Consider the following 23,889-nt stretch of genomic DNA (forward strand, 5'->3'; position numbering starts at 1 on the left):
TATATAGCGGTATTAACAGTGGGATTACAGTCTTTGCAAAGAATGCGAGCGTGGAGCTTTCCATGGGATGAGATTATGATGGCAAAAAAAAAATGCAGAAATCCATTTAGAAATTTATATATGTCTTGTAGTCCATTGTAGGTTTAGATTCTGACACCGTGCAGGTTGATGCTGTCATAGAAGCCAATATATAAATTTTGGTCAGATTAAAGCATGTTGATGAGCTTCTCTGGAAAGAATTTTAAGCATATTAACAACCTCATTTGCCATGTAATTCGCAAATGATTCTTCATGGGCAGAAAACATTGGGTGTGTTTATCAGCTCACTTCTGCCGCAGGATTAAAGTTTCCACACAACTTCCAGGAAGATTGAGGCAGTTGATAGTCAATGCCAAGCTGTTTTGATTATGAAGTTAGAAACACCTTTCTGAAACAAGGAAAAAAGTGTGATCTCAAATCCATTTGGGCCAGAAATGTGTTTTTGTAGAGATGATAAACACACAGTTGTTTTGAAATGCATTTATCTCTCGGACCTACCCATGCCATCTATGTGATCTCTGCTCCTCGGGCCAAACTGGGCAATGGAGCTGCACAGTAACAAGGAGATAATAAACTGAAGAAATATGATTCCAAGGGCCTTTGCAAATACATTTTGATAGTGGATATACTTGTACATTGAAACATGTTTCAAACATGGAGAGGATGATGAACACAGCCATTGATATGTCTATATATATACCATATCAATTATCAGAAAGCTTAGTAATATTATGATTCATTCCTTTCCTCCGTCTTTCCTCGCCCCCCCCCCCCCCCCCCCCCCACCACCACCACCACCACCACCACCACAGACTTCACTACAAAGAGTATCTCGTGGGCCTTATTAATGCAAAATCCATCGATCCAGCCTTTGTGTATAACATTGACGAATTGAAGGCGGCTCTAGGGAGAGAAGAAATTGCGGCTCCTCAGCAGCGGGAAGGCGAAACGGATCGGAGCTATCGCAGTCGCTTGCTTCAGGTACGTGTGTGCAGCTAACAGTGTTAAGAGTTCAGTGGCGTTCTCAGAACTGTCGAACATTGCAAAATCTGTGTGCAGCAGACTCTCCCCGTCAAAAATGGGCCCACTCATAATTCACACTTAGGCAGTGTCTGTGTGACTGAGATACCCGTGGAGCCATCTGGGTCATATCACACAGTTTTAAGTTAAAGGGTGTGTACAGTTCTGGTTGAGGTGGGGATTCATGTTTTGAACATTTCTAAGTGAGATAATGAGAAACCTCTTATGAAATATGAAAGAGCATTTAATTTCAAGAAGGATGCAACGTTTATTTGATGAAAATTGGTTTTCAAATGGCTGAGATATCCCAAAACAAGGTGAAATGAAGAGATCCTAATAAAAGGCATGGCCTGTCGCCTTTCATTATTGTCACTTTTTTGGATATCTCGGCCATTTGAAAACCAATTTTCATCAAATAAATGTTGAATCCGTCTTGAAATTACATGCTCTTTCATATTTCATAAGAGGTTTCTCATTATCTCACTTAGGAATGTTCAAAACATGAATCCCCACCGCAACCAGTACTGGACAGTCCCTTTAAGACTTCGGTACCTCCCTGCGTTCAGATGATGATGGTACTCTAAAAGTAAGATATTTTTGCGGCATGAAATTTTCGCGAATGAGAGCTGATGGCCTTTTTCGCGGCATGAAATTTTCGCAGTCTGCCACTGGCATTTTATGCATCTAGTGTAGACAAAAACTTTCAAGTGCATTTTGATTTTATGAATCTTGGCTCTCGTGAAATTCGCAAAATTAAAATGCATGCAAACACTTCTGGTTTTGAAGTACTGTAGAAGAGAAAATTTATGTATGATGGAAATTTTCACACATTTTATACAACTTGAAACCAGCCAGCATGAAAAATTAGAGCGAGTAGATTTTTTGCTTGTCATTATGTGATTTTAAATCAGATTTTTTGGATTTCAAGGAAGCCGACGGTATATTGTAGGGGTATGTAAACTACTATGTTATCTGAAGGTTTCTTCACGCTTGCTAGTCCCTGCATGTATTCATGAGTGACTTTGCCGCGGTAATGCATACCAGACATCTTTTGCTGTAGTACGTTCTGCCACAGCCCATAGTCGCCATGGCAACAATCAGCTGTTTGAAGTGACCACTCACTTGTCGAGACAGTCCACTCAATTCGTTTCAGACAGGCAGCCAAGCCTAAAAAAATACTGGCTCTAAAAATAATAACTTTTTACAGTATACCACCAATATACAAATGACGCACAGGTCTGAGTGCGTCAGTCGGAATTGTGTGCATAAGGTAACTATGGAATGCTTAACCCACGAGGCGAAGCCGAGTGGGTTTAGGCTAAATTCCATAGTTACCGCATGCACACTATATTCCGACTGATGCACGAAAAGACATGTGCGTCATTTGATTTATAGAATGGGTAATTTTCTCGTCAAAAACCCAGTTTTCTATCGTGTTACCCGATGACAAAATTACTGGATGCATTTCCTTTTGGCTTTCCGTAAAGGGCATGCATACCCGTACTTACCGTTTTTACTGGATGCATGGCCAGCCATGCATAAGTTTTTACTGGATGCATGGCCAAGCTGAGTGCGCGAACGCTTGCTGTAGTGCGCGAACCTTTGTTACAAGTACGCGTACTCTTGCTAAGTGCGCGATAACATGTTTACCACTGTGACTCAGCGTGCGGCCAGTAAAAATGAACACATAGCTCTCGACCAATCAGATCGCAGGATTCTCGCTACCCATTCTATAACTCTTGATGATGGATTACAGCTTGAATACATTTTAGAGTTGTTTTCATGAGCACTGAATGTCAGTCGCTTTCCAGGGTTTCGTAAAAAAAGAAAATACCCAAAGACAGCCAGGCATAGCAGCTTCAAAAGCTCCATTACCCAGCTCCTTTTGTCCCGGGGCTAAAGAATGTGAGATATTGTGTGACAAATGGAGTGCCAGTTGAGTGGGCTTGAATGGCGTTATTTGCTTGAATACCCTCTTAATGCACAGATGACTGCCGTTATGAATAATCCGTGGCAAAAGTACAGGTCAACCTATGAAATTCCATCAAACAACACCATGGAAAGGTTACATAAAGGCCACATATTATATATCTCGTATAAAGTGCAGTTCCACTCGATCCTGAGCTCAAGTTGCCTTTGGTAGATCTGAAATCTTGCAGACAGAAATCTTTACCCACATTTTTGCAAAATAGTGTAAATTAGTTGCAACCATACATGAATAAGATAAGGTGATCATGTCATCACCTTGCAAGTCTTCCATTGACTCTCACATAAATCTTAATCAAGTGTCCTTTTTTTTTCCACATATGCTGGTAACTCTGCTTTGTTCGATCTCTTTAGGCTGAAGAAAAAAAACCCAAAAAAACCTTGGCCTAGAAAAAATTCAATTCAAGCAGAATGAAAAAGCAAAAGATAATAGAGGAATGAATCCTTGAAAAGATGTTGGACTTGGCCAATTTTTAAATTTATGCAGTTGTGACTGATACAGAATTTTGACATGTGCGAATAAGACTTAAGACTTTGACTTATGCTTCTTTGACTAATGCAACGTTGCTCATGTGACTTCAACTTTGACTTATGCAGAGTCAGATGTGGTCAGAAGGAAACACTTGAAATCCTTGACATCAAGTCGTTGTATTGCAAAAATCTAACAATGACATCATATAGGGGAGAAAGGGTTGTGACTGTTAGTCATCATTCATAATCATTATCTTTCATGATCCTTCAATGTCTCTTGTTTTGTTGTTTCTGAAGTTAAAGGGATTGTATGGTTTTGGTTGAGACCTAATTTCATGTTCCTAACATTTTTTTTTGTTTTTTTGTGAGATGATGAAGAAACCTCTTATGAAATATGAAAGAGCATGTAATTCCACAAGAAATTCCATGTTTATATGATGAAAATTGTTTTTGAAATGGCTGAGATATCCAAAAGAGAGCGATTCTAATAAAGTGTGGGACCCACCTTTTATGAATATCTCTTTGTTTTACTTTGTTTTTGGATGTTTCAGTCATTCCAAAGGCGATTTTCATCAAATAAACTTTGAATTCCTCTTAAAATGGTATGCTCTGTACTATTTCATAAGTGTTTCTTGGTATCTCACGACAAAAAGTTGAAAGTCCAATTCTCACCTCCACCAATACTAGCTAGCAGCCAGAGCACAAAGAAGGAGCTGCATTTTAGACTCTTAAAGGGAGTTTGGTAGGCATTGAAATAACATCATTCTTTTCAGAGGGGCCAACGGGGGGCATGAAATTTACTAGTTGTGGGAGCGAGATCAGGAAACATTAGGATATTTTTTTGAGGGGGGGGGGGGGGGGGGCATCTGATTTTAATGACTGTATGTACACCAGTCTGAATGCTTTCCACTCCCTGTTTTTCTGTCAACCTTCAGTTTGAATACGTGCAAGATGATTTTTCACAGTGATCATTTAAAGGGAAATTATTCTAGACCAGTTTAAAGCAGTAAATTTGAATTGGAGAATAAGTGACTTAATGTCATCGCCTCACAAATTGCAATATAGTTTGCACACAAGTTGTTGAAATTTCAAGATTTTTTGTTCAAACAGTACTATACCCTAGTCTTGAATCCTTTTATATCCGACTGATTACTGTTTTCAAGTTATTCAACAAAGAATAGCATTGTCTTGTACACTTTTATAGCATAAAAACTTTATATCAGTTTTGTAGAACACAATCAGTGGAAATTGTGAGGTGAATGCAAGATAGTTTCTCTCATTTGCATTGTCAAAATATCAACCTTTCTCTTTTCCATGTTTCATAAAGCATCTGTCTAAAGCAGAGAGGCTTTGCCGTTAGTTTGCTGAGCATGTTTGTAAGATGTACTGGTATCTCATTAACTGCACACTGCACTTAATCATTGTGCCACCATAAAGATTATTTCATATCTCCTTCTCTCCCCCCCCCCCCCCCCAATCCGGACTTTACAGGAGTTGCAGACTAAAGTACCTCTAATACCCAAAGCGGGAAGAGGGAGCTGAATTGATCCTGTCCAAACCTTTTGTGAGCAGGAATCCAACTGACACTGATGCTTCTCCCCACCTAGAATCTGCTTGAGAAAAGAATGCAATGAAGAACTTGCATCATATAGCCACATGCCGATGTGCCAACCACCTGCAGTTTCCGAGGCGGAGGAGGATAGCTCTAAGTGGCGAGCGCGGGACGACCTGTCATCTGCGCTGGAGCCACAGATGATGCTGCACGGTAGACAGCTCTCAGTTGAGGGTCGGATATCGTGCGGTGGATCCCGGCCGGGCAGACGGCATCAGAAGCTGAAAGCTGAGGGGAGAGCGATAGAGACCAGTTTTTTTAATGCGGACCAGGTCGAGGCTGGCCAGGCCTGGTCTTGAGAAGATAATCACTGATGTCATCGATGTAATGCCGTATACGCCATATATTTAGCAAGTGTAATTTTTCATGAATAATGATTGTCAGACAATTGTGCAAGTGGTAAGATTTGCAGTTGTGGAGTACAGTAATGGATGGTAAAATGAACATGTGCATGTCGCATTCATGTCAAGATCAGAGTTGAAAATTTTTGCGTGTTGTTAGATTAAGAAAATAGCACCGACTCGCAAAATTCAGGAAAATATAACCCTTGAGAAATATATGGCGTATACATGGTAGAAAATGTAATGACACTAATATTTTTGAAAAGGAAAGAGCTGTAGCAGGTGAATTATGCGAAAGGTATCTGAGTGAATCTTCCGTCAAATGTTCTCCTTCAGTGTTTTAAGCTGATGCTTGATGGCTGATGGCGCGTGTGGGAGACAGATTGGATGGGAGGAAACCTGGAGGAAATGAAATCAAGCGGAGTGACCCTCCAGATGATTTCTAGGAGTTGGGAAGAGCAGTGCCGGGATGTGCCACTCGGTACACATGGTGTCATCTCCAGAAACACCTGCGCCCTAGCAACGGAAGGCGTGACTGAGAGGGGTGAAGTCCTGACGTTGGGGCCAGAGAAATGCCAGCCCAGACGACTATTCATTTTATCAATCGATGACCGCTGGTGGCTGGCTTGTCGAATTCTTTAGAAGACTCCATAGATTTTTATAATGTCTGGTTTGAGATGCTCATACTGTAGTTTCACCTGTGATATATGAATTTTCACTATCACACTATTATCCCATCTGCTTTTTTTCTTTTCTTTTAAGATGTTACAAATGCTTTTGTCCATGATGGAAGCACAAATAAAGTGTATTTAATTTCATTTCCTCCATTCTTTTCTACCAGTCATAAAGAAATAACGCTTAGTGATGCTATTCCCTGTATGATTTGAGTAGACTTTACTTGAAAATGTATTTTGTTTTTCCTCTATGCATCGCATGATATGGATGCATGTGCTAGTGCTTTAGACACATTTCATTGTAGGTATACTAAAACAAACAACAACACTTATTATGAAGGTTACAAGTTTTCTTCTTCATATTTCTTGTGTCAAATCAATGAGATTTTGTGATAATTTGTGTGTATTTCAATGGAAGACCAAGAGTCCATGACAATGTCACCTCATCTGTATGACAGATACAGTTGCTACTGACAACACTGTGGCATCAAGACATGTGAAAACTTAGGATTTCATAAATGTCTTGGTTTCGGACCATTTCTTGTTTTTTCAATGGCAAACCACTCCCATTTTAGTCTGTCTGTTTCTTATGTTATCAAAGCTGTCCTGCTCTTGTGAGTTGTGCACCCGTGTAAGGTGATGGGGAGCCTTGTGCATTTGCTGTATCTGCCTGGATGAGCACCGAAATATTCTGTTCAGGGCAATTTCTGCACTGCAATGCAAATGGGATAACGGGACTTCTTGCTGTAAAGGGACAGTATAGATATAAAGTCTTGTAGGTTTTTCTGTGAGCATAGCCAGTGGAGAAGTAGTTCTGATGATACATCTTGTTCCTCCAGCAGATACACAAAACCAGGTTTTCTTCGTTAGTCATAAACCATTGTGTAACATTTTACTCGGCTATAAAAAACAAGGAAAAAGAAAGAAATATGACAGCAAAATCAGCCATCTCTATGCCTTTTCTATAATCATTATTACCCTCTGTCATACATTGTAAATACTTGTATTTCTGTGTACACCAAATATTTACCACTGGGGAATTATTTGAGGTACTGCTAAAAGGAAAGAATAAAATTTTTCAAAGAGTTCAAAGAAAGTTTTTGTGTGTGTGTGTGTGTGTGTGTTTTTTTCTAAATCATGAAGGGATGCACTAAGCTATGTAAATCCTTCACCTTTTACTATATGGCCAGGAGAAGCTAATACCACTTTTAAGGCTTATGTATTCAAAAAGGTCCTAAAAATGATTTCCAGGTACTACACTGTAGCTTCTTTAGTGCATCACTATCAGTGAAGAAACCAAATGAAAAATTGATGAAGAGTACATCGGGTCAGAAGTCTTGAGTGATTACATGGCATGATTGATCCATGATTTAGCAAGACAATGTATGTCTGTTTTGGTGCTCACGAGATGTCCAAAAATTAATTATTTTACAGGGGTTTTTTTTTTCTGATTTTCTCTCTTTAAATAGTCTTCTGAGAGACATTATCTGGATGTTCTGGATGATATCGTATTATCTATATTAAAATAATTTTAAAACAATTTTTGCTTCTTTTTTTTTCAATATGTCAAAGATTGTTTTGCCAGATCATTTGAATTAAAATGGGAATGTGTGCTGAAATTCAGACTAAATATTGTTCAGATATAGATTGATATAAGCAGAAATTTTAACAGATTAAAAGTAAAGAATATCTTGATGTATCAAAAAAAAATCTACAACTCTGAAAAAAAGGTAACCAAAAACCAGAAGACATATGGTATTTTGCCAAATTTCAGTGGTGTAGCTGTGTGTTGTGGTTGAACAGAGCCATTTATTGCCATTTTTCAACTCATTTGCTCTGTTTTCATTCTTATTTTCTGTATTATGTTCTTCAGATGATAACAAGAATCTCTACTTGGGATCTTATGAAATGCCGTGAAATATTTGCCTTGAATTAAAGGCCGGAATATATCGTTATTAAAGATGTGAATGTATTATATGCTAGACACTACGTATTAGATTTTCATTGAGTATGCTAGATAAGTAGTCTAACATATCTTTTTTATCATTGTCATTGTTATTATTCTTATTATGCTTTAATTGTTGGATACCTACCAACAGGCAGATGTAACAAGTATAAAATATATATATATTATACTCATTATGGGTATATTTGTGCCATTGTAACAATGAACATTTTAAACCATACACATACCACATGTGATAAGAATTGAGGAGGAGTGTTTTGGTGTTTTGTTTTGTGGGGGTTTTGTGGGGTTTTTTTTGGCTGCCCAAATCATACATGATGATATTCGAGTGCAGTAAATACACTGACAAATGCTGTATATTCTTGCTTTAGGAATGTAGTGAAGATTCCTCCAGATGTTTTTGTTTTGTGTGGGTTTTTTTTTCTTTTAACTGACCTCTGCAAGCAGTATGTAGAGTGAATATTGTTGCCTTGCCATGAAATGTGGTTCAACTTCCTTTAGTATTACAACAAGACGTGTAGAAATCAGATGTGAAATATTTGCCATGAATTAAATGTGTGACGTAGCACATGCAGTCATTTTGACTTCTTAGAATGGTGTTACCATCAAAGAATTCCTAACATAGCTTTGTGTACAAAGGGCAGAACATAGCCCATTCTTCAAATGCATGTACATTGTGCCCACGCTGTACAATTAAATGACGTCAGTGAATACATATACAGTATTTTATTGATAGACCTCGGTTTTGAAGTTCAGTGGTTCCGAAAACTGCTTTACACAACTTGATGCTGGCACGAGGATTGTTATAAGTCGATTTGCTTGATTATTTTTAAATCTTTGGAAACAATATGCTTTTAAGATGTAATTTGTGAATTATGTTCCACTTGTACATACATTGGGCTCACTAGTTGTAGTATTCAAAACAAATTCACTTATTTCACAAACTTTACGGTGTTAAAAGGCATAATTGATTTAAGATGTATTTGACTACCAGGAAAAATTATGCTTTTTTAACCCAGAGGGTTATGAGAAGAAAATGCGAAATTAATGCTTTGTGATACTATCATGTATGGAAGTTTTGTGATGCAGTGGTTTGTGCCATGTGCGCTAAGTGAGAAGCTCCAGGATTCAAGCCCTGTCACGGCACTTGCATCCTCGAGTTAGACACGTCATGCACACATTGCTCTTTCTTTGCCGAAGGCATACAAGGTGTGTGCGTGGTGTAAGAAGCAGCGAGATAGCTGTATGTGATTGTATTTTTAGCATGTGTGAGCCACTCAGTGCAAAGAGTTTGATTCCAAAATGCCGGAGTCAAATGATGCTGGGGTCAAATGATGCATTCCAGTGCATTTTGAGCTCTGTGATTTGTGGGAAGGTGTTGGTTTTTACAAGCAAAAAACTTATCGTCTTAATGGATGTGTCTCTTATATTTTTGTATATCATTGTTATCGCTATTCTACAAAGAATGCATCTCAGTGACAATGTCAAAATGTTACACACAATGACTTTCAAGGTGAACGAAACTAGATCCAGTCATGTCCTTATGTTGTATACCGATAATAGTCTGTTTTTTGTGGTTTATCTGTGCATATATGATAAATCCTAATGCATAATATGGATGATTATATGTTGTTTATACCTGCCCTTATCTTTGCCAGATTTTTGTCCTAGCAAGATTTGTTCCTGTCAAATTAAAGTCACATCATCATGAATATCATGTCACTATTCTATTAAACTAATAACGCGTATGTATCACTTGGTTGGGCTCTGGTGAAATTATCCACCCTCCCTAACTTTTGAACAGTCCAAAACAGTGTCACTCTGCTAGATAAACACCTCCTGTTTTCTGGACTATTCCAAAGTTATGGACGATTCTTACTAATGCTGTGTTTGATACATACTATTTGTCCACTGCCCTGTCAGGCAATCACTTGATTAATTCAAAGTGTGTCTGCCTCAACATTTTTTGGATGATTGCATGATACATGCATTATATATCTACATGTTATATATTATGTCTATCTCACATATATGAATTCAAACATGCTATGGGCATGCTATAGTCATTATGTAATAATTTTATAGCTACTGATTGCTGCACTCCCCTGTCTTCTTTGATTAGGTGTAAAACCCTGCATGTACTTCAGAAGTGTTAATATAGGTATAATAAAAGCATTTATGAAGCGGAGCCGTAGATGACACATACTTCTTGTGTCTATCAGTCATAAAGGAATGATATAGACATCTTCTTTGGAGGTATTGCATTTTATACTTATGTGCCTTGTATAACTGTGTAGTGCAAATGTGTACACCTTGAGTATCCACCTATTTCAATACATAAGATATAATGAATCTTAGACAGTTTTAATTTTGCTTATATTTTCACATTTTGCTGTCACAAGTGTTGCAGTTATACTTGTTAGGCTCATTTTTGTCAGAGTTCGATTTAAAAGCAAATACATCAGTTATTATGTAGAAAACATAAGACATTGTCTCAAGACTATGTACCATGTATTGCCTGCTACATTAACTATATATTAGCATCCAACAACACAAAAAAATTAGTGATGTTGGATTACTGTACTTAATGTTATTATTGCTGATGTAACATTAGTCATTTATTCTTGTTTTGTATTGACATTTGAAGTAGTTTGAGAAGTCCAGCGATAGAATGCTGTTCCATTGAGCAAGATGACAAAGCTGGCAGTTTGCAGTTTGTTCTTTTTGTCCAGAAGGATTTTGTTGGAGAGAAAAAATATGTGATACAGTGGTTTGCTGAAATTGATATGTTCTCTTAAAATGTAACTTGTACTTTGTATATCATATTGCTTGTCGTAATTTTTTCATTCTTCATTACACCTTATGCATTAAGAGATGTGCAGTCCTATTTTGAGTCACCTTCTACAGCAGCAGTGGTGACCGTCTTATCGTGCTTCAAAACAAACATTCACTTTATTTGGATGTGTTCAATATTGGTGTCTGTGTGCAGATGATTTATTCTTGACAGAGAATGAACATAACTTGGCCAAAATTCTCTTCCAATAGGCATGTTGTGTGGCCAGCATTTAAGCATATTGATGTTCAAATTCTTTGCATGCTACTTTTGTATAAAGATCAGTCATCAATGATAAGGCATGAAATGTTCAATGTTTCTTTATATAGCAATGTATTTTCTTTTGGGAGGGGGGAGGAGGGTGCATGGTGGGGCTATTTCCTACTCTGTGGTGAAAACCTAGTTGGATTTGTTTAACGTGCATGGTAGCTAGATGTAAATAACTGATGATAATTGGAAAACCTTTTGAGATTTATTTTTTCAAACATATTGCACATTGGGTTAAAAAGGTAGAAGGGCCAAGAATGAAGCCTAGGAATTGTATTGTTGTCATTATGCAGATCAGTATGCAGACATGAGTTGTGTATTATAAGAACACCATGCATGTCTGTAGTTGACTTTATACCACTCAGTCATGCTTAACTGCACATTATATATTATGAGGAGTACATTCTGCGCAATGACTGGTGTTGTTTCTAACTGATATGCTGTTTTCTGAGATTGTCATGTATCATGATGTCATAATGCGAGTCTAAATTTACTGGATATTGTTCTCATCACACACAGTCTCTAGGAATTGATGTACCATCTATCACTTGTATCTATGCTTATCTGAGTTATCATAGCAAAGTGCAACATGCATGTGTCAGTAAGAGCATACAAGTGTATTGATATTTGTAAGGTAACAGCTTGTGTCATATCATTCTCACGTTCTCTAACTGGATTTATCATTTGCATGTACACGTACATTGTAATTAATTCATTTATCAACATCTCTCAAATGAGTTGTATTTTCCACATGAGATGCTCTTTTGAATGATGCTGGGTTTGTTTGGTTGGTTGGTCATTTGTTTTTACGTGTCTTACTTTGCACATTCTATAAATAGATGCAAAAGAAAAGCTTTGAACTTTGCTGTACTGTTTTACATATTTTTGAAGTTTTTGTGCTGTCACAGTAGGTACAATGGAGTTCTCAAGAAAATGTCCAGACATGTTTGCCACTTGTCGCATAATTGTATGTGAAGTTGCTTTGAGATACATTATGTGATTAATTTACAGAGAATTCTTCCCTGTTAGTTGTCATCACTACAGTGGTATTACAAAGTTGTGATAACTAGTTTGTAAGGTGTTTCTTTTCCTGCTGTGAGTTTTGTCTTGCAGTGAAACATTGCCTGTCGTGGAGTAATGACTTTAAACTTCTTGTTAGCTAACACTGTAGGGAAGCCTGTGATTACAAGTAGGCATTAACAGTCTCCAAGTAATCGGTGTTTGATTATAGTGTTATTATGCTGTAAGAGAATACATGTCAAAAAGTAATTATTTTAAATACAAGTTTTTTATTGTAATATGATTACAGGTGACAATGAGTCAGGAAAAGTACCAAGTAGTTGCTGTGATGTTTATGGAATAATTAAGCTCACCTTGTCATACAGTAGTTGATGTAAACATCTTATAACATCATGTCATAGTAGCAAACGTGATCATGGGTAAAGAAAAGTTGGTAAAGCGCCCCCAAGTAGTTGCTGTGAGACTTATTGTGCGGTGAGATGATACTTTCATCAAGTAATGCTTTCAAACAGTAGTTTTCATACCAAACACATAATTGCAAGTGATAATGAGTCAGGAAAGTGCGAGATATTTTGCTGTGAATTGTGCTGTGCAGTTGCCAAATAGTTATCATAAAATAAATAACTTAAACTTCTTGTTATCATGATAGCAAATGTGTGATTCTAAGTAGTAGTATTAATTGGTAGAGTACCCAGTATTTGTCATTAAATAGTGCTTGTCTGAAATAGTCATTGAATTAAACACATAATAGTCACTAGATATCAAACATAATATTGTGATTGCATGTGATGAGTCAGGAAAGTGTTCAATATATGCTGCTAGATTTGATTTGCAATGAAAAAGAACTCTAGAGTCACTAAATCATTAATTTAAACATCCTGTTAGTTTGCATAATAGCATACAAGTGATTACAGGTAAATACATGTTGATAAAAGACTTAGCATTAGCTGTGAATCTTATTGTGCCATTGGACTATACCATTAATTCATAGATATTGCTAGTTGCAGTAAATCGGTTTTTGCAAGCAGTAACGGATTAGTATATAATTCTTAGTAGCTGTTGTGATCTTGTTAGTTATGTCTGACAGGTAATTATTGGTAATAAAATGTGGTTGTAGTCCTTGTTATTCATCATGTATGTTTTCTTTATAACAGTTAACTCAGATATAACAGTTATACTAGAATGTATTAAACTTCAGCATTCTGTAAAAACTGCTGTTGAATGTGATAAATTGTGTGTTACCTGTGGCTTTTTTCAAATATGGTGTTAGTACAAAATATGTAGCTCACAGATTGGCAGAACTTTAACTGTTGCATATTTGGGTTGATGATTATAATAAAAGGATGTTAGGAGAGGGCAACTTCCCATAGCAACAGCCAATCAGGAAGCTGGATTCTTGTCATTACCATGACAATTGCCATTCCAGCAAGAGTTGCTATCATATCAACTTTTTATGAAATGGGGCCCTGATTATCAGCTCTGTGCAAAGTTTAGGGTGTGTAGAATCATGAATTTATTAAGACAAAAGCCCAATTAGCTTTATACACCAACACATACTAGTGGTTCCTTTGGTAAAAGTGTATCCAAGATACAACGTAACTGTCTTATAAAACTTGTGATAGAAATCAATCAATCGCAAATCTCTTGAAAGCTGCAATCAATCACAACCTGTGATTGATTAATTGCAGTTCTCCGTCTTAATTTCAATCATAACTTTTTTATAAGATGGATTTGCATTCAATCGTAAAGTTGCGATAGATTTGAATCAATCACAAGTCTTTATAAGACAGGGGCCCCTGCAGACTCTTGTGTCATGTTGCCCCTCCCCCCACCACCCATCAAGGGTGCAATGTTCTCCGGTAATAGTCTTGCAAGAAGAATATATGTACATATGTATATTATATATATATATATATATATATTATATATATATATATATATATATATATGTATGTATATATATATATATATATATATATATATATATATATATATATATATATATAAATGATATATATATATATATATATATATTAGTTCAATGTGCCTTTCACAGATTTTGGTGCAATGCTGACACCAGATGAGTTCTCTTTCACAACTTTTGTTGTTTGGACATAATAGCTCCATTAAATCTTTATGACAAAGTTGTTATCGTGTGTTATGGTGTGGAAAAAAAAACCCGCTTATATTGCTTTTCTTCCTTTTCTCCGCATTAAATTCCTCGCCTTTGACATGAAGGGTAAAATTTGGCTCTTTTTTTTCCCTCCTTGCTCCTGCGTTTAAAAAAAAAAAATGATTGACTGGGGTCAGTGTTGAGGTCATTATATTCGGCTGGATAGAATGCAAAAAATATAATTGTGGCGTTTACAATAAGAGCCCAGGCAGCCTTGAAAGCACCCCTCTTGTATTAGGATGCCTAAAGGTGAAAATACTGCACTTTACAATCGCAACTTAATATCAATATAATGCCGTGTGGAGTCATGTGCATGAATTGGACACCATCGCACGAACACACGTACCAAACACACACACATGTAGTACATAGGGATAGATGAAGAGACAGAGAAAAAGAATATGGTAGTCGGTCATGGCTAACTTTTCAACAAAAAAGGGGGCGCTTAGTTGATTTTATCGGCATCTGGCGTATTTTTCCCCTCCGTCTCTCCCTTCGATAGAAAGACTAAAACCAGACGAAAATGATTACAAAAATGATAATAACACTCTGAAGAATATGATGTATCCTTCGCATCAAATTATATGCAATCTTGAAATAACTTAAGCCCCTGTCACACTTTGTCGGATATGCCCACCGCACAAGAAACGAGCGATAATCAAATCGTCAATCCGGTGGACAAAATTTAAAGTTTCCGTTTTCGAATAGAGGAGAGTACATACGGTCTAGCGGCCGAACAAAACCTGGGGCGATTGTGTACAGGACAGTGGGAACGTGCGCAAACGCATGAGAAACGAATATAAACAGAATGCCCAGAGGTTAAAAACGGACGAGGAACAAATGGGTGACGCATAAGACGTACATCGAACGTCAGTGTGTCATGCGTTTGATGTGCTGTACATGGATAGCCGTTCCATCCGTTTCCATTTCTTGCAGCAATGGACTCTACAGGAGGCCTAGCGAATGGAAACGCGTGGAAAAGCGACAGAGTACAGTACAGATGCAGGGGGAAAACATACTACGTGTACTATCAGACAATTAAGGTCAGATTGCACTATCCGTTTTTGGCGAGGAAAAAAAAATTGTGCTTGCATGAAAGTTTTCTCGCCGCTCTGACGGAAATCACCGGAAGATAAACGTCAATCCAAAGGATAAAAAGGATATAAAACCCAATTGAACGAACATCAACGGTGCCAAAAATCGACATTCGTTTCTCATGTGTTTGCCTGATCCGGCAGCGTGTGACAGGGGCATCTCAACCAAAACTATACCATCCCTTTCAGGGGGTGGAGCAAGAGGGTATGGTGTCCATTTTGTATATGGTATAATCTATCACAACGGGTAATGCAATACTCCTCAAGTTTGTAGATTATTTGACAAGCGCTATCAAAAAGAAGATCAAGATGTGAAAACTGGCTCCCGATGTGGTACCGCGGCCCCAATTAATGTATTTACTGATAGCATCGAATCGATCATATTTTACAGAAAGACATTTGGTTTTTGTTTAGTTTTGGAGGACTTTGGGACGCCTTTGGGGGTCCCCTGGATTGGCTTTGTTTCCGTTTTGACTAAATATAGGCCTAGGCCCTATCATATTCTATCACCCACCAATGATATTGTAAGATAGCTACAGGGGTTAGGGACACAGACTGTAAACATGAGGCCTGCACGCTTCAAGTCCTGAGGAGCACACTGCTTTATTATCAGGCTGACCTGCCCTCAGCAAAACCCAACATCATGAACATGATCTGCATAAACTGTATTTACATATTTAAATGAACTAGGAGGACCAATGGGAATAAGAGGAATGGTAGGAACCAACTAAAATGAAAGAACCCTGTTCATGAAGACAACCAATGAAAACACACTGGATGACTGTGGCTACAAGCTGGGGTGAGAACTGCAGACATGGAATGATAAACAAAAGGATCAGATGTGACAACAAGCAAGGGGTGATAACTGTAAACATGAATGGGGAAGGAATAACATGGATGGGGAAGGAATGAGAGTGGTGGGACAGAAATAGAATACAGGTTAATGAGATGTGGGACTGTCTAAGAACCTAGCCAAACTGAGATACATGTACATAACAAACTTGGACTGGAAAGAAGGAGATAGGCTTTGCTGTCTCACAATATGAATGTGCGTATTTAATCAATAACATGAGTAATGTTAGTAGCCCCCCCTCCCCCCTCCCCCTCCCCCCTCCCCCTCCCCTCCTCTCCCCTCCCTCCCCTCCCCCTCGCCCCTCCCCCCCATTTCAAATTATGGAGTTTGCAAATCTGTAAAGAAAATAAAGAAGAGTTCGTCAAAGTGATGATCCACGAGGCCAGTTTGTTTGTTCGAATTAAGTGATCTTAATTTTAGACTTTCGTATTATGGGAAGCGGATTTTGGGAATCCAGGATGCAAGCTTGAATGAATCAATGTGATCGTCGGACATAAACCTTAGCCATGAGGGCCTTGTCAAAAGGCTAGGCTTGAAGGGGATTTCATAATTTCCGACTTTCGGCCAGACACGTCTGCACCATGTACAGATGTACGTCGTGGATGACTGGTGATGCTTGACTATGAAGAGTAAAAATATGAACAGAAGAACTGAAAAGGACTCGAGAGACACAGAGCTTGGTTTGATCAAAGCAGGGATATAGAGGTGGTTCCTCCTTTGTGATCAAACCAAATAGAAGCATGAAACCACGGAATGAATTGCAGGCAAGTATGTCTGGCCAGTCATCCAAGTCGAGACTAAAGTTCTCATCAACAGAGCAGCACACACACACACACAATGTCATGACACACATGGCTTGTCAGTGCTGCACTGCGTGACGACCCTTACCTGGCATATTTCTTATGTCTTTCATTTCAATTCAATTCAATGTTTTATTTCATTTTTCTACGAAAAAGACATGAACATCACTTTTTTTGATAACAGAAATTAAGGTGCGTAAAGTATAACATGAAAGAATGTATATACAATGATTGTACCACCTTATAATAATTATACACTATCATATAACTCAAGTGATTAGAAGTAATTATACAGTATGAAAAATTCGAAAAATGGAGGGACCCACTGAGAAGACAAAGCTTGTAGATTGTGGGCCCCTCAGAGGAAAAACATCAGTTGAGAAAAAAAAAGTAATAGTCTGGAAGCCCACTAGAAAGATAGATCAACAAAAGCAGACAGATATACAAACAAATAAACATGAAATAAGACTGGCGTAGGCGTAACAATACAATGGAGAGTTGACTATGAGACGAGACAAAATGAGGCAAAGCTAACGTAATAGAAAAGAACAGAACAGACAAAAACGTTCTACAGAGACAGCGATCTCGTAAGAAGTATGTCGAGAAAGTGAGAAAAAGTGACGCGAGAAAGAACAGGGCAATAGACATATATGATCGGAGAAATATCGTAGCTTTATATGAATATAGTATACAAGAGTTAAAGTATACTTAGCAATCAATATGTGAAAACGTAGGTTCTTAGAAAAGAAGTTATAACAGCTGGTTAATTCTATTCAGTAGAATAAGGTTGCAATAAAGAAACTTCCAATTTCCTCTTGAATGAGTATATTGAGGGGGCATTTTTAATATCAGGATGCATGGAATTCCAATAGCTCGGGCCAGTATAAACAAATGTGTTCTTTGCTAAAATCGTACGGAAAAGAGGTAAATGATATTCGTTAGAGCGTCGAGTTGGATATTCATGAAATGACTGATTTTTTAGGAACATGGAATGGAAAACATCAGGAAGAAGGGTTATTGTTGTACATATACATAAATTGACCTAAATTGAATAAAAACAAATCTCTAAATTTTAACAACTTATTAGAAGCAAACAGTGCATCTGTATGAGAACGTATGGGAGAATAACAAATGACACGAAGAGCTTTCTTTTGCAAAAGGAACACTCTTTCCAACAGATTTTGGTGCGTGTTGCCCCAGACTAAAAGTCCATAATTAAGGTAAGGCAATATCAATGAGGAGTATAACATAAATAATGATTTTTTAAGGTAAACACAATTTTAGTCTATTAATAACGCCTATATTACGTGAAATTATATTACAAATATAATCGATATGCAATTTCCAAGAAAGTTTCTCATCTAAAATAACCCCAAGGAATTTAAAATGTGAAATTCTTTCCAAAGGAGTGTCATCCAAAACTATGTCAGTACTTAAAGTGCCAACAGTATTACTTAAAAGCATATATTTCGTTTTCTGAACATTCAAGGAGAGCTTATTAGCTCTGACCCAATTTGTTACTTTCTTCAACTCACTATTAACTTTTCGTACAAGAACATCAATATCACTATGAACTAGAAATACATCAGTATCGTCAGCAAAATGAATAAAAGAAAGAGCTTCAGATACTTGACAAAAATCATTGATATACATAATGAATAACAATGGCCCTAACAGACTTCCCTGAGGAACCCCCACATTTAACTTCTCTGATCACCGAGTTATCATTTTTGATTGTAACAAACTGTCTTCTATTGGATAAATAACTCTTGAACCACTCCAAGGCCTTCCCACGTATTCCATAATGTGATAACTTGTAAAGCAATATATCATGATTAATTGTATCGAAGGCCTTGGAGAAGTCCAAGAAAATGCTAATCAAATGAGAGTGGTCATCAATTGCACGAGCCACTCGTTCAACAAAACTTAAAAGAGCATGACTGGTACTGTGCTTCTCACGAAAACCAAACTGAGAATTTGAAAATATTTTATATTGTTTCAGAAAATTAGTAATTCTCTTATAGATAAGTTTTTCCAGAACTTTAGACAAAGAAGATAATAATGAATTGGACGATAATTACTGGTATCAAGTTTATCACCTTTTTTGAATATTGGAATTACTTTTGCCAATTTCATTTTTTCAGGGAATACGCCCTGGGATATTGACAAATTAAATATATGAGCAAGAGGATCAGCGATCGAAGATATAACACCTTTTAAAATAACATTATCAATCTCATCATAACCAGAACTTCGTTTATTCTTTAAAGAAAATGCCATGTCAATTATTTCAGATCTATTAGTAGGAGTAAAAAATATAGAGTTGGGATTAAACTGACCTAAGAATTCAGTGAAATGGTTCTGAGTAGCAGGAATATTTTTGAGCAATTGTTTCAACCAATTTCTGAAAAGAAGGAATTAAAAAGCATTTGCAATGTGAACAGAATCATGAATTATTTCATCATTCATCTTAATGCTATCAATATCTGAATTTTTACTTGCAACATTCATGGCCTGTTTTAAAACCTTCCAAGTACTTTTTATATCAAACTTATATTTCAATAATAACTTTGAATAATATATTTTCTTTTCAGATCGTAGAATCATTGTTAAAGTATTTTTATAAGATGTATATTTATTCTTAGATAATTCATTCCTTTCCATTTTGTATTTATAGTACAATCGATTTTTCCTGTAAATAGAACGGAGTATTGATTTTGAGATCCACGGTAATCTGGGTGTCTTTTTATAATCTGATTTATTCTTTTGTTTTGGAATTATTTCATTTAAATGGTGATTGAAATTTCCGTAAAATTGTTAAAAGACAAATTAATATCATCACTTTCTAAAACTCGTCAGAATTCGTGACATATTATCTACAAATCAAACACTACTATAGTTACAGATAGTTATGAAAATCCAGTGAATACATAATCAGCCTCTTAATTAGTGAAGTTACCGAATACACTTCCAAATATAAACATAAATGTATGTATATATATATATATATATATATATATATAAGTTTATGAATATAAATGTTTATATTTGGGATTGAACTAATGTGGGAGTAGGTATGTAGAATATGCATAATAGGTATGTTTGTTGGGGGTAATACTAGTAGATCCCCATTCAGGAAAGAAGTCATCACACACACACACACACACACACACACACATACACCTATAATATGCATACTGCACGCACGCATACACACTCCACACACGCACGTAAACCACGCAGGCGTAGCAGGAAAGGAGGGGGGGAGGGATCACCCTTAACATTTGGAAGGTAAAACAAAAAGGGAAAATAAAGATGCATGTATAATATGCATGTGATGCCACTGTCTTTCAACCTTTTCTGAAGTACGATTATATGGATTTGAGATACAAGAGGAAGTCACGGAGAATAGCGGATACGTACCAGTCCTCCTCTCCTCCTTTTTCTTCTTTTAATTTGTTTAATGCTTTTTCTTTTCAGGATAAAAAAAAAATGAGTTAGGGGTGTTCAAACCAAGGCTAAAAGTGTGTATACACGTAACTTTATGATAAAATGTAAAGTTTGTAAGTTGTCGATAACCTATCACAATTGCCAGGGGCGTCGATCCTGGGGGGGGGGGGGGTTGGGGTTGAGGGGGCAGTTCATATATCATTTGCCCCTTCCCCATACCCCCCCCCCCATCCCACTCCTTCCCAAGATGTGCAAAATTCTTGCCTTTTTTTATTGTCGAATTCTCGAATTCGAAATACTTCACCCAAAGTGTGCACCAGATCGTTGAATTTCAATTCTGATAATGCCCAAATCTCTCTTTCTCGGGAGGGGGATACCCTTTACCCCCGCTGTGCCCCTTTCTCTGATCTTCTTTAGAATGACAAATTTCCTAAAATTTCATCAAAAGTGTGCACAAGACTTGTCACTATTATTCTAAAAGTAAAAAATTTCCTCATGTAAATGGAGATATAACCTTTTAATTATCCCTTTCCTTGCTTGATCATTTTTTTTTTTTGGGGGGGGGGAGGGGGTGGGAGGACACCTCCTCCACCCTCCATCTCCCCCTCCCCCCTCTTGTGATAACTGGCAACAATTTGCATATTAATCAAAATCATGACCTAATAACTTGCTAACACCTCGTCTGTCCCCCTCTCCGATTTCCCATTTATACGTATAGAGTGATGTTATTGTAATTTGCCATGTCTAATGAGAATACCTTAGAAGAGTTTAAAAAGAAGTGATAATCTGGTAGCCTGTTTATTTATGCAAATCAGATGGTCTTCCTTGTAGCATTTCGCATTGGAACAGGGCTTGCATGATTTCGGCATACTTGATTGTACAGAACATTCAGTTCCCAGCTTTCAGTAACCTAAAAATGTTTCTTGCATTCACATTTACCAAAAACCACTAGACTGTAATGTTTGCACATTTTTGTCAGCTTTCGTTTTCATCTCATGAGTAAGCCCATTTGGAGTTCCACTTGGCGCATGAGCAGAAAAGAAAGCATGTTGGTTCTTAAATTCATTGGGATAAGCATCTGTGATGTGATGATTATTCAAGTATAATTCTTGGAAATGTTTCTTGCCAGCACATCCACCTCACAACAAAAGTGATATTTGGCATATCAATAGGAAGAGATTGCTAATACATACACATTCAATGCAAAATAATGAAATGGATGCTTTCCCAAGTGTTAATCAAAGGATTATTCTGCTCATCTGGTCCACGCAAGTTCATACTTTGTTTGAACAGGGTTGATGAATCCCACGCATTGTTAAGCAAAGTTTATGCATTATGTCGCTCTGACAACGAGTGAAGTGCCCCTAACCTACGGAGAAACAAAAAACCAGAAAGGTTAAACAATTCGTACCATCAGTAACCATGAGCTCACTCCGAACTGACTTATTGTTCGCCCCCGGCAGGAAGGCAAGCACACACGCTACACTGATCAAAGTGACATTCAGAAATTCTGGCCTTCGGGTTGGGTTTTTCATTATTTCATTATTCATTATTTCCAACTTTACCACACTGCAAATTGTCATGTTGCGTGTGACTCATCTCATAATAACTATTGTCTTGGACTGTGCAAACTTTATTGTATTGTGTATGAATACCCAGAGCAGAGCTTATGGAATATTACTAGAGAGGCACAGACGGACTTTTTTACGAACAAAGCAGCAAACATGACATTGTTGAATGAATGCAACCAGGCATATCTTGGTTATTCAAGTCAAGGATATTAAGGTAGGGCTCATTGGTTTCTACAAGTCTGCATGTTTCCTTTTTTCCTCCGCTCAGTGCGAGCATGGTGCGAGGGAGTTCTCACACACATGCTGGCACTAAAAGTTGATTTTTTTTTTCTTTTCTTTTTTTATCGCTACCGATTGTGTGTTCGATCGTGTTCACGACACGAAAGACAGTTTGAAATAGTCTGAGAATGTTTCTAAAGTCTAAGCACAATAAAACACACACACACACACCCACACACACACACACACCCACACACCCACACACACACACACCCCTAAAAAAAATCGTCTATGTGAATATTTCACAATCTTTACTTCGCTGTTGACATTGTATAACATAACCATGCTGCCGACTGGACTGAGAGTTAAAGGGTGTGTATACAGTTCTGGTTGAGGTGAGGATTTAGCTGTTAACATTTTGCAAGATATTCAGAAACCACTCTATGAGATGTCAAAGAGCATGCAATTCTAAGGGGTATCAAAAATTATTGGATAAAAATCGGTTTGAAATGGCTGAGATATCCAAAAACAAGGTGAAACAAAGAGATCCTAATAAAAAGCGTGGTCTGTCGACTTTTATTATTATCACCGTCGGGGGATATCTCAGCCATTTGAAAACCAATTTTCATCAAATAAACGTTAAATCCTTCTCAAAATTACATGCTCTTTCATATTTCATAAGAGGTTCTCCTTATCTCACTTAGGAATTATATAAAACTGAATCCCCACCTCAACCAGTACTGTACGGTCCCCATTTCAAGGAAACCAAAGCCACCATATAAACTATAATGTAGATCGAGTGAGAGGGATGATATTACATGGTAGAACACATCTGTAAAACTTTTAGGGAAATTGGACAATCGATGTTCCTTAAAAGTACAGGCCTAATGGTGGAGATGAGGGTTGCCCTAAAAGGGACTGTACACAGTACTGGTTGAGGTGGGGATTCAGGTTTATAACATCCCTAAGTGAGATAATGAGAAACCTCTTATGAAATATGAAAGAGCATAGATAATAATAAAAGGCGGCAGGCCACGCCTTTTATTAGGATCTCATTGTTTCACCTTGTTTTTGGATATCTCAGCCATTTCAAAACCGATTTTCATCAAATAAACTTTTGATACCCCTTAGAATTGCATGCTCTTTGACATCTCATAGAGTGGTTTCTGAGTATCCTGAGTATCTCGCAAAGCGTTAAAAGCTAAATATTCACCTCAGCCAGTAATAAGAAACCACTTATGAAATGTTAAAGAGTATACATTTATTCTAAGGGATATTCCAATCTATTTGATGAAAACTGGTTTTGAAATGCCTGAGATGTCCCAAAACATAGTAACACAAAGCAATCCTAATAAAAAGTGGGTCCCACCTTTAATTCAGATTGCTTCTTTTTCGATCATCCCGGCCATTTCAAAACCAATATTCCTCAAATAAACGTTGAATTCCTCTTGGAATTACGTGCTCTTTCATATTTCATATTTCATATAGGAGGTTTCTCTT

General features: G+C 37.2%; 1 protein-coding gene across 1 annotated transcript in view; it reads left to right on the forward strand.

The window, feature by feature from the left end:
- Positions 1 to 4,484, forward strand: part of LOC139714557 (uncharacterized) — a 76,843-nt gene extending 72,359 nt beyond the window's left edge. The window contains exons 25-26 of the mRNA XM_071626250.1: positions 852 to 1,020; positions 4,452 to 4,484. Coding sequence (XP_071482351.1) covers positions 852 to 1,020; positions 4,452 to 4,484 — 202 coding nt within the window. The remainder of the gene's footprint in view (positions 1 to 851; positions 1,021 to 4,451) is intronic.
- The last annotated feature ends 19,405 nt before the right edge of the window (positions 4,485 to 23,889 follow it).

This window comes from Diadema antillarum, unplaced genomic scaffold, assembly GCF_040938485.1.
Source record: "Diadema antillarum isolate AM-2024a unplaced genomic scaffold, OU_Dant_1.0 seq00002315_RagTag, whole genome shotgun sequence".
In the NCBI taxonomy this organism is placed as follows: domain Eukaryota; kingdom Metazoa; phylum Echinodermata; class Echinoidea; order Diadematoida; family Diadematidae; genus Diadema; species Diadema antillarum.